Below are 12,316 nucleotides of genomic sequence, written 5' to 3'. Positions count from 1 at the left end.
TTTCTCTACCTTTGAGGAGTCTCAAAGTGGCTTACAATTGCCTTGCCTTCCCCTTCCCACAATAGGCACCCTGTGAGATAGGTGGGGCTGAGAGAGTTCTGAGAGAACTGTGATTAGCCCAAGGTCACCCAGCAGGCTTCATGTGGAGGAGTGGGGAATCAAACCCGGTTCTTCAGATCAGAGTTCACTGCCCTTAACCACTACACCACGCTGGTATACCAGTACTTTTTTCCCTAAAAGGTAGGGAGAGGCTGTCAAATGACATCATGGAAGTGAGTGGCTGCCTTCTTGGGAGGGGACGGCTGCCAGCAAGGGCAGAGCTGCTGCCACCTGCACTGCCCCTCCCCTCCCCTGTGCATTATTTTGTGAGAACAGATAGATTTGTTAACTTGGGTTTTCTGTTGGATGAGGGTGACAATATTCTAAGCCACTTTGAGTGGAGAAAAATGATTTGAAAGTGCTCAGATACAAATAAAATGCACATTTGGTAATACTTTATTATTTAATTTTTTTGTGATTCATTTATACCCTGCCCTTTCTCCCCAATGGGGACCCAAAGCAGCTGACATCATTCTCCTCTCCTCTCCAATAATAACTGTTACACTGGCAATAGTTTTGATGGCAAGCCACTAAAAGCAAATTATAATACCATCCTTGATGCACTAGAAACATAACATTTGAAACACAATGCTTTAAGTAAGAGAACCTTCTATAAGAATCTTTGGGAGGGGTAGAGGGAAATAGAAGGAGCATTTAGAAAAAATCAATGCTGCTGTCTGTTGATACACTGGAATACCATGATGCCAGCAGAAAGTTATTACTCTGATTTAAGTCTTTGAGCGCAGTCCTGAAGGGGCGGTAGTTCTGTGGTGGCCGGGAGCAGCAAAGCCACGCCGCCTCCTCAGAGGCTTCCTGGCTGCCATGGAGACAAAAAAGCATTTTTTAAAATAAAAAGGTGGAAATGCCCCATTGAAAACAGCAAGGCTGTGCCACCAAAAAGGGGGCACAGCCCCACCTCCACCCAGGGGGGTGTTCCCGGGGTGAAAGGGCTTTGGAAGTTGCCTAAAGGCAGTTCCACCCCCAGGAATGCATCAGGAATGCCCTCTCACACTCCAGCACGAGCTTTCCTTTTTGGGAAAACCCTACTGGAGTGATAAGGTGGCACCTACGCCAGCATGGGGTCATGCCAGCTCCAAAGGAACGTTCCCCCCCTCCCTTCAGGAATGGCAGCCCATCTTTTTTGGGTACTGAGAAATTATTTGGGATCTTTGGAGACTTTCTAAGTTATACTCAAGCAGATTTTTGGATATGACTCTTGTTTTCCTTAACAATTTTATATTTATGATATTCCTCTAAAAGAAAAAAAACCTCTGACATCTTGGCAAAATACCTTTGAGCATATCCAGAATACATTTGCCTTGTGAAGGGAACTCACATAAAATAAAACACCAGGTACAAATGGAAGCATAGAAAGGGATTTAATTCTTTCTGTCTTGCCTTGTGTGCTCCATGCTACTGTCCGCTTCTGAAAAACAAACCCATGTTAATTTGTATAACCTAAATTTATTAATTTCTTCTAAGATCTCTCAATATATCTCTTTTCCAAAATGCTTAGCTTTTATTGTGCTTTAGGCTACCTTTGTCCGGGCAAAGTTTAGAATGCAACCTCCACATTTCATTGTCCTCTTGGTGGTGGTGAGGGATTTGATATTCTGATATACAAAGAATCTTAAATTGGGAATGCTCACAGTGTGACAACAAGCTATCTTTACAGTAAGTTCAAATCACTGATAGCTCCCACTGTCTAATCAACTGTTAACATTATCTCTGAAGGATTTTCTTTAATTGCTCTACAGTTAGAAAGGACTTCTTCCTTCAGGCCTTCCTCTGCTATTTATAACAGCAGCAGAAAACCAGTAGCACCATTCCTCAATTTCACAAAGAAAGGGAATAAAGCTACCCTAAAACAGGTTCCTGATTCCTGAAATTATCCTTAAATACTCAGTCTCATGTCTTTGAGACATCATCCTCCCAAAAGCATTTCTGACGACATTCTGTATAAAACTTAATAATGGAACCAGAAACAAGGAAGAATTTTTAAACATACGGTGAATCCATTATAACAGTCAGGGCCGCAGCTCTAAAGATCTAGGAAACTTCCAGTTTTCACTGTTCTAGCTCTCTGGTCTTGGAATTTTAACAATTATACAACCAGTGAAACTGGGGAAAAAACAAAACCTTTTGTGCATTGACAATGGTATCTTCTCATGCCAAGCTGTTCTATGGAAAGTATTCACAGTATGGAGAATTTGTCATGTTTGAATGAAGGATCAGATTTCTGTGCTTTGATAACATGCATCTTAGCACAAACCTTTGTCCCTATTTTTTGTAATTGCAAGAGCCGATCTTTTTACTTCATTTGTTTGGTTATCTAGTAATTGAAAGTTAGGTTGGACACCGCACCCTTGTAAGACACTGGAAGAGGCAGATTTTTCCCATTTCTCCAGCAACCACCTGTGAGCCTCAAAAAAGCAGTGCGAGGGTTGGGGCCACATGGATGAAAGCCATGCCACAGAAGAAGCAAACTAAGGTCATTTCCCCTTCTCGGTGCAGCTACCTGGGTTGACTGGCCTTTTGTCCATGTTAGTCCTCCAACCCTCAGCATTTCTTTTTAGAGGCTCACAAGTTGCTGCTGGGGATAAGGGAGGCAGGAAAAATCCGCTTTCACCAGTCTCTCAATGCCAGCACTGCATAGAATCCAGTCCTTTTAAAAATTATCGTTGGTTAATGTGTAGTGGGGTGGTAGTAATATTTAACTGGACTGTGGTACACACTTGATGTTGATGCATGAAGTGGGCAGAGTTAAGAGAATTGTTCCTCATGATTTGTAGTACATAATGGGGGGAAATTCTTGGAATTACAGGTTTTCTCTGTAGTAATCTGTGCATAAATTGGCTAAAATATGCAGATGATGTGGTAGAAATAATTTCATTAATGTGCATTTTCATTTGTGTGCAAAGGTGGAAGAGATGGTGCAGAACCACATGACATATTCACTACAAGATGTGGGGGGTGATGCTAATTGGCAGCTGGTAGTTGAAGAAGGTGAAATGAAGGCAAGTAGGACGTTGTTAACACTTTGTATCTGGGAAATGTTAAATTGTTTTCATTGCACTAATATAAGCATGGGTTAAATTGGTACCAGTTCTTAAGGGCGGTTAAATCTGCAAGCCACCTGATTACAGGGTATTTCTCCAACTGACAAATATAGCAGAGTGTACAGCAAGCTTTGGTTTTTTTGTTTTTTGTTTTGTTTGTTTTTTGCAGAAGCTGGTCTCTTTACCAACATTTCCTCAGACATAATGCAAAACCATAGTTTATTTGAACTGTGGCTAGTCTGTGAAACCAAGATTTTGCTGTATAATGTGCCTTCTGACCATACCCAGGGCTGCAGTATGTTTGATTGCTGTGATGTTGACTACACTGAAATGAGACTAGTTTGAGCAAAGACCAATACTTGCTTGCTTGCTTAGGCCCACCTACTGATTCATAGCAGCGATGGGATTTGAACCCATACCTCCCACTATTCCTGTTTTAGGCCATTTGAATGGGCTTTGAAGCAGTGGATGCATTTGAGGTCAAGCAAAGCAAATGTTTGAGAATGTATGACATGAGCGTCATTTTTATCCTTGTCTTTGTTCAAAGGTGTACAGGAGGGAAGTGGAAGAAAATGGTATTGTTCTAGATCCTTTGAAAGCCACGCATGCAGTCAAAGGGGTTACCGGGCATGAAGTCTGCCACTATTTCTGGAATGTTGACTTTCGTAATGACTGGGAAAGTAAGTAATCCTTGTTGGTTCTATTGGTCTGGATATTATATGAAAAATTACTTATTTATGAAGAATTATTACACAAAAAAACATTAATCTCATTGTTTGCTTTGTTTTCCCCCTCCCCCAGCAACTATTGAAAACTTCCATGTTGTGGAAACTTTAGCTGATAATGCAATCATAGTCTACCAGACACATAAGGTAATTATTTGTATATGGTACGCTTTTGTTCAAATGTGCTCAGATTCCTGTGTTATGTAATAACGAGAGGAAGTATCCTAGCTATTAAAAAAGCGAGTGGCTTCTGAAAAACTGTTCGGGTTGCCCAGTTCTACACAGGAGGGCAGATGGGATTCAATTCTTCATGATCAGCACTCTTTAGAAGGCCTATTTCCTGAGTCTGGATCAAGCCCCATATATTAGAAAACAAATGTTTCTGCCATGAAAGAACTAGAAAAGATTCTTGAAGTGTAAGGATGTGTCACTTGCGACCAAGATTAAGATAATTCATACTGTAATATTCCCCATTGCTATATATGGATGTGAAAGTTGGACAATGATGAAAGCTGACAGGAAGAAAGTAGATTCCTTTGAAATGTGGTGTTAGAGGAGAGTTTTCCGGATACTGAGGACCACCAAAAAGACAAATAAGTGAGTTCTAGATCAAATCAAGCCTGAACCTCTCTAGAAGTTAAATGATTAAATGGAGGCTATCGTACTATGGTCACATTGTTAGGAGACAAGAAACACCTGAAAAGTCAACAATGCTAGGGAAAGTTGAAGGCAGCAGAAAAAGAAGAAAACACAACATGAAGTGGATTGACTCAATATAAAAAGCCACAGCCTTCATTTTGAAAGACCTGAGCAAGGTTGTTAACAATAGAACATTTTGAAGGTTGTTCATTCATACGGTCGCCATAAGTTGGAAGCCACTTGATGGTACTTGGCATGCACGTGCGTGCAAGCACTCACATACACACAACACATTTCTGCTGGCACAAGAATTTCTGCCAACAGAGCATGATTCTCCCACTCCCCCCACCAACAGCAGTTTGAAATGTCTCCAAATCCTGTCCTTGGGAAAGAGGGGACCCCCAGGAACAGAATTGGAGGGGGGGCACTTCTGGCTGCTGCAGGAGGAGAGAGGCAGGAAAAGTATGCTGTGCAAGCAAAAATCCAGGTATTTGCAAAAACATGTAATCTGGATCCAAATCTTAGGTTCTTTTGATGTTCAGAGCTTTTAATTCCTCTTTTAAAATGATACGTTTAAGAATAGTTCTGAATTTTTTACAAGGGCTGAATAAGTGCCTCTAACTTGGCACCATGTGTCTCCTTTTGGGTGTATTGTGCACTGAGACTATGATGTGCACCTTCAACAAGCAGATATCCAGCATTTTCTTAAGGATGTGAACAGGGTGTCCATTTCTTTCCTGGGGGTCTTTCTTGGAGTCTCATCACTTGAGTTCTCATAGTCTACTCTTCAGTGTCTTCCAGATGACTGTTACCTTGTATCAAATCTCAGGAATCATTGCTGATGTCCTTTTGTCACAATCTATTATTCTCCCAAAGCAAAACTTAGTATCAACCCTGAATGTAATCTCGTGTGTGCCCAAAGTACTTTAAAAAGTTTTTTTTAAGTTTGGGGAACATAGCAGGTTTGTTTTGAAGGCTGTTTCTGATCTTACGTTACACAATGCACAAAATAAAATAGTTTTCTTTTGGAAAACAGATTTTTAAATAAGTGTGTGTGGGTAGATCTCAGAAACCAGTTTTTTCTAGGCTCTCCTTTCTTGCTAGAAGGCAGCCAGATGTAGAACCCATAGTAAATGAACCATGAAAGAAGAATTGAACTAAACTGAGGGAATCTTCCCTAGTAATCAGAAGAGGATAACATCTAACACACCAGTGCAGATCACATCAGAAGGATCTCTTGAGTTAAAGCAGAAGAAAGTATCACCGAGAGCAGAGCACTATGATGCAACCTGCTTTTTCTCTAATAGTACATTTTTATTGTTTGATTACTTACGGCTGTTGCCAAATTAATGAAAATTTAATCAACTGCATTTATGAATAAAACAGTGGTTATGAAATACCACATCCATTCAATTTTACACTACGCACATGATGCAGTAGGCACCATCTTAGATGCTACACATTCACTTATATGTGAGAGGAGGGAAGTTTCTTTTCTAAAATGGTGACTATTACATGTTTCTGTGTAAATATTTGTATTAAAATAGAGTACTTTTGTAATCTTTTTGATTGGAGGTAACTTTTTTCACTCAGTTGATTTTAGCATAGTTCCAGCAGTTGCTACACTTCTGTGGTGAGAGCTGATTCATTTGATGAATCCAGAAGCCTCAAGTTCAAACCTTACCTCTGCTGTGAACTCACCAGGCGAGCTTAGAAAAGCTGCTTTCTCTTGGCCTCCTATACAATACAGGGATAGTATAAACTGGTTTTACAAGTTCATGAAAATTTCTGTTTGCTCTCAACAGGAACAAAAATGACTTCTTTTTCTGTGTTTGCACACTCACTTCCTCCTCTTCTGGCATGGCACATGACTAAACGTTTCCAGGTTTGGGAAGCCTTCAGCCAAAGTTGCATTTGCTAAGACAGCTATGTGCAGATGTCTGGGATAAACTGCAGTTTGTACCTTTCCCACAAACCAGGGTTCCAAAGTGGAAAGTAGAATCCCAGTTTGTGGAGAGGAAGCAAGCCCCAGTTTTCCCAGACCCCTGTATTTGGACATCGTGGCTTGCTGGAGAGTTTGATCTTAGGATCCCCAAACCAGGAAGCTTTCAGTTGCACTCAGCACCTGTGGGGGGAGAGGGGGAGGCAACTTGCCAGCAGTGCAAACAAGCCACGTTGTTGGTGTGCTTTTATGTGTGACATCCGAATGAGCATTATAAGCAAAGCAATTTAGAGTATGCTAAAGTGCTATATAAATGCTGATTTAAGAAAACTAACAATAACAATTCCTTTCCTTGTAGAGAGTATGGCCTGCTTCTCAACGTGATGTGTTGTATTTGTCTGCTATTAGAAAAATACCAGCTTTCAATGAAAATGACACTGAAACATGGATTGTCTGCAACTTCTCTGTGGATCATGATAGCACCCCTGTAAGTCCCCTCTGCCAATTCTCCAGAGATGTTGACATCTTTACTGAAACTTTACTGAGAGCCAGCGTGGTGTAGTGGTCAAGAGCGGTGGTTTGGAGCGGTGGACTCTACACATGAAAGGAGCCCCATGGCGCAGAGTGTTAAGCTGCAGTACTGCAGTCTAAAGCTCTGCTCACGACCTGAGTTCAATCCCGATGGAAGTCGGTTTCAGGTAGCCGGCTCAAGGTTGACTCAGCCTTCCATCCTTCCGAGGTCGGTGAAATGAGTACCCAGCTTGCTGGGGGTAAAGGGAAGATGACTGGGGAAGGCACTGGCAAACCACCCCGGAAACAAAGTCTGCCTTGGAAACGTCGGGATGTGACGTCACCCCATGGGTCAGGAATGACCCAGTGCTATCACAGGGGACCTTTACCTTTTTTTACACATGAAGCCAGCTGGGTGACCTTGGGCCAGTCACATTCTCTCAGCCCCACCCACCTCACAGGGTGACTGTTGTGGGGAGGGGAAGGGAAGGTGATTACAAGCTGGTTTGATTCTCCCTTAAGTGGTAGAGAAAGTTGGAATATAAAAACCAACTCCTTCTTCTTCTCTTGAAACCACAGCACTCAAGCCTGCTAGAGAAATAACCATTTTCCTATGTGCTGTTTAAAAAAAAAGTAAAGGGATTATTAAAAGCACAGGCAGGAGAAAAGAGAGGTTGCGTGGCAGATTCCGTTCCTTTGAGAGACAGTCCATGCTGTAATAAGTTCCTTAATTAATTTTAGTAACCTAACAGTGAAAATCTGTATTTTTGACAGTTGAACAATCGATGTGTCCGTGCCAAAATAAATGTTGCTATGATTTGTCAGACGTTGGTAAGCCCACCTGAAGGGAACAAGGAAATAAGCAGAGACAACATCCTATGCAAGATTACATATGTAGCAAATGGTAAGGCGTGACTGTTTTTGCAAGTTTACATTCTTATTGCATTACTAATTTGAATATTCTGGACCTTTCTCAGCTTTAATTATATAGCCCCAAGCTGGAGCTGTATGAGTTGGATCCAAAAATTCCATTCAGCTAATAGTAAAGCCACTCTAAGGAAAGAGGTCTGTTCCACCATTAGAAGATCAAAGTTTTTGGATCTATCATTATGTACATAATAATTTCAAAAGCAAGAGCCTTTTTCCTTTTTCTGTAAATCTTGAAGACATCTGATTAAAACACATTTTTAAAAGGTTTCAGTAGTTAATACTGTTTGTAAAAAATGGAAAGTATGATAGCTGTTTGAAATTGAAATTAAAACCAAGCACTACTGAAAGCTGGTCTTTAAAAGCTTTCTGTCTGAACCCCATCCCAAATTCTCTAATACCCAGCTTGCCTTCTTCATCTCCAGACTACCAGAAGTAGCATAAGTTCACAACAGATATTTCCCATCCCTCAGCATCCCCCCCGTGCCCCCTGAAAAGCCACTAATAATGTCACAGTGGCCTTGCAAAAAGGGAGATGATGGGCGAATTCTGACAATCATATGAAACTCACAAAAGAAGGGTGTTTGTTTTTTAATACTGAACCTAAAGCTGGCTTTTTGAAGCTTAGAAATGTTTCTATTTATACTGTCGAATTTTAGAAATAGTTTAAAGTTCAGGTTAATAAAGGTAGCTAGCAAGAAAGCTTATCTTAAATGCATTGTGGAGGAAACACTAAGAGCATTAACTTTTTTCACCACACTGTGTCACTGTACACAAAGTTATCTTTCTGCATAGATATCACTTTGTATAGAATAGTAAACTTTGTATACATAATTACTTGTGAGAGAGCCACACATTTTATTTCATCATGTATATCTACTACAGGAACCTGCTGGAAACATTGTTCCTCTGCATATTGAACTATAAGGATCACATTTGGTACTTCCTAGTATCTACACATGTGTCGTAGTATGTAGATACAGCACTTAAGTGATGTTAATCTCTCTGGATACACAGAACTTCCCAGAGTGGTGTAGTGGTTTGAGTATCAGATTATGACCAGCAAGACTTGGGTTGAAATGTCCACTCTGCTGAAATGCTTACTGCATGACCTTGGGCCAGTATCCCTCTCAGCCTAACCTACCTCATAGGGTTGTTAAAATAAAACAGGGAGAGGAGATCTATACCCCCCACCCAAGATTCTTGGAGAAAGATCAGGATAAAAATCGAATGAATTAATAGAATGACACTTACATTGAAAACTTGTCTTGATGAGCCAGGCTGTATAGAGTAGAACATAAAACTTCTTAAGAAATACACTCTTCTGTTTACCTTTGATATAAAAGAGAGTGAATTTATACGCTATAGCTTACTAAAAGATGAAATGCTTGATAGCATGAATATCTAATAGTCTTTGCTTGGCCTTTTCTGTCTCACAGATTTGTTGTAAGTATTACTCCCATTTTACAGGTGGGTGAAAGTGAATATGTCTTGCCTAAGGTTGTACAGTGAGTCTATGAGAAGAGCAGCATTTGAGTTTACAGTATCATTGAACTGTTAGTCATTGTTGTGTCTTGAGTAAAAAAAAAAAAAAAAAAAAAAAAGATTTACATTCCTGAAAAAGTGGCCACACTTTATCCCTATTACTGATTAATACATGTTTTTGTGGATAGGTCTTCCTTCCTTAAATATCTGGGATTAAGATAATCCATTATGCTACTGTTTTCAGCCTCAGTATAGGAATTCTGTGCTAAACAGTTTAATTTATCCTAAAGACCAAGGCAGACTTGACAAGTAATTTTCATCTGGGAATGGAGTGAAGCACACAGTCTTAACAACATAATTTGGCCTATATGAAGAAATTGTGTTGTATTCTAACCATGCTTTTAAATATAAGAGTTTTCCTCTTTAAAACTACTATGCTGATTCTGATCTTTATTTTAGTGAACCCTGGGGGTTGGGCACCAGCTTCTGTACTACGGGCAGTAGCAAAACGAGAGTACCCCAAATTCTTGAAGCGTTTCACATCGTATGTGCAAGATAAAACAGCGGGAAAGCCTATTTTGTTTTAGCATTAGCAGGTAGGTATGTAATCCTTCATGGACAAATCTTCTTAGCATTTAGTATACAATTTTGAGTCCAGTGGAGACAGACATGATATTCTTAAAATGTGCTGGATTTGAAAATAAAGTGCTACTTAAGTCTTATGTAATAAACTGCCCCCCGGGGTATTACTGGGTGGAGGGGGAATTTCTTGGACAGAAGCTTAAGGAAGGGGGGGAGTCTACTGGAAGGTGGAATGTTGGCAAGGCAATGGGAGTAGTCAGTTGGAAGAAGAGTTGGGGTGGGAGGAATCAGGGTGGAGGATGGATGTAGTTTTTAGAATGGAAATAGGTCTGGTGAGTCCCTGTTATTTGAGTTATTTTCTTGTGAATAAAATCTATACAACTGTTAACCAGCAGAAACAGAGAAAAATAGAACTGGAAAGGATCTTGTCCAACCCCCTGCATGATGCAGGAAATTCACAGCTACCTCCCTCCCCCCATTCTCCCAGTAATCCTTGCTCTAAACCCAGAGGGAGGGGGAAAAAATTCCAGGATCCCTGGAGGAAAATTCCTTCCTGACCCCAAAGTGGTGAGCCACATTATCCTGGACATATAAGAAAGGGCCATGACAGCCGAGGACTGTCTCATCCCTTCCTGCCCTCCCTCTCACAATCTGCCTAAATGCATAGTGAGTCATAGAATCAGCATTTCTGCCAGATGGCCATCTAGCCTCTGCTGAAAAACCTCCAAAGAAGGAGAGCCCACTACCTCCCAAGGAAGCCTGTTTCACCGAGGAACCACTCTGACTGTCAGAAAGTTCTACCTAATGTTTAAAAGGTAAAGGTAAAGGTCCCCTGTGCAAGCACCGGGTCATTCCTGACCCATGGGGCGACGTCACATCCCGACGTTTTCTAGGCAGACTTTGTTTTGCGGGGTGGTTTGCCAGTGCCTTCCCCAGTCATCTTCCCTTTACCCCCAGCAAGCTGGGTACTCATTTTACCGACCTCGGAAGGATGGAGGGCTGAGTCAACCTTGAGCCGGCTAACTGAAACCAACTTCCGCTGGGATCGAACTCAGGTCGTGAGCAGAGCTTCGACTGCAGTACTGCAGCTTTACCACTCTGCGCCACGGGGCTCCTACCTAATGTTTAGCCAAACATTAATTTCTGATTTAATTTCAAGTTGGTTCTGGTCCAACCTTCTGGGGCAACAGAAAACAACTCCACTCCATCCTCTATGTGACAGCCTTTCAAATTCACATTCCAGCTTGTCAACATCCTTCTTAAACTATGGTGTTAAAACTTAACACAGTACTCCAAGTGAGGTCTAACCAGAGCAGAGCAAAGAGATACCATCATTTCATGTCACCTGGACCCTAAATTTCTGTTGATGCAGCCCAAAATCACATTTGGCCAGTAATCAGGTCTTCATTGAGCTCATGTCGTGAGGGTTTGACTATCCTCCCTGAAGTAAAGTTTTCACAGCAGGGCTACTACTCTTGACTTAAAAACTAGACTAGGCTGTTGGAAGACTTTATAGTTGGATGTAAGGAGGGTTTTTTAGGAAGGGGGTGGGGTTTGGGAATCAATATTGTGGCTTTGTTGATAGGCCATTGAAATGCTGTAAAATGTTATTGAAAGGCTAATTCTGCTGCAGTGGTCTGCTTTGGAATGTTTGGTATACTTTGATTTTGGGCAGTTTTTCTTAATACTGTATAAAAGATTCATAATGCAAAGTTTAAAGATTTGACCTGTAGGATATTCTAGTGGCTTGCTCCTGTAACTGTGGAATTAGTAGTATGAAGTTAGGGAGGAAAAATACACTTTTGTAGACCTTTCTGCTAGCCAGCACAACTATTGATGAAGATTTGCTGGCCAGTGCAGCCGCATAATTTGGCACTCGCCTGAGAACCTGTTAACGCCTAACTTCATGCAGTGTCCCTAGTTCATGGTCAGGACTGAAGCTTCTCCCCCCCCCCCTTGATTTTTCCTAGTGATTGGAATGAGGCTGTGTGAACATTCCACGTTGGAGAAATGAACCAAAATGAATGCTCCAAGCTGGAACGTAGGATCTACAGTCTTATGGCCCAAACCCTGGATTCTGTACTCAGCGGAAGAAATACTGCAGTGCCATGAAGCTGAACTTTCTCTTTTCTTCTGCTAGCTCACCTTGCTGAATCAGTGTGCAATTATAAATACATGTGTTGATACATGTATATGGCTCTACTCTTTTTTCTTTTCTTTTTTCTTTTTTTGCTTGCTTTAGATGAGAAAAATGCAACTTTGGGTCACCAACTTGGTTTATTGCTTTAACTTTTTGAATAATTTGAAAGCTTTTGTTTACTGTGGAACTTCATAAGATACTTGCACAG

At 41.0% G+C, this 12,316-nt stretch overlaps 1 protein-coding gene across 2 annotated transcripts in view; it reads left to right on the top strand.

The window, feature by feature from the left end:
* CERT1 (ceramide transporter 1) overlaps window positions 1-12,065 on the top strand; it is an 81,007-nt gene extending 68,942 nt beyond the window's left edge. For both annotated transcript variants that reach the window (XM_056848413.1, XM_056848412.1), the window contains 7 exons: window positions 3,021-3,116; window positions 3,706-3,838; window positions 3,960-4,030; window positions 6,823-6,951; window positions 7,749-7,878; window positions 9,846-9,982; window positions 11,939-12,065. In XM_056848413.1, coding sequence (XP_056704391.1) covers window positions 3,021-3,116; window positions 3,706-3,838; window positions 3,960-4,030; window positions 6,823-6,951; window positions 7,749-7,878; window positions 9,846-9,973 — 687 coding nt within the window. In that variant the 3' untranslated portion in view covers window positions 9,974-9,982; window positions 11,939-12,065. The remainder of the gene's footprint in view (window positions 1-3,020; window positions 3,117-3,705; window positions 3,839-3,959; window positions 4,031-6,822; window positions 6,952-7,748; window positions 7,879-9,845; window positions 9,983-11,938) is intronic.
* Window positions 12,066-12,316: the final 251 nt, after the last annotated feature.

The sequence above is a fragment of the Euleptes europaea genome, chromosome 4 (genome assembly GCF_029931775.1).
Source record: "Euleptes europaea isolate rEulEur1 chromosome 4, rEulEur1.hap1, whole genome shotgun sequence".
Lineage (NCBI taxonomy): Eukaryota > Metazoa > Chordata > Lepidosauria > Squamata > Sphaerodactylidae > Euleptes > Euleptes europaea.
Note: the sequence above shows the minus strand (reverse complement) of the source record. Positions and strands in the feature narration are given on the sequence as shown.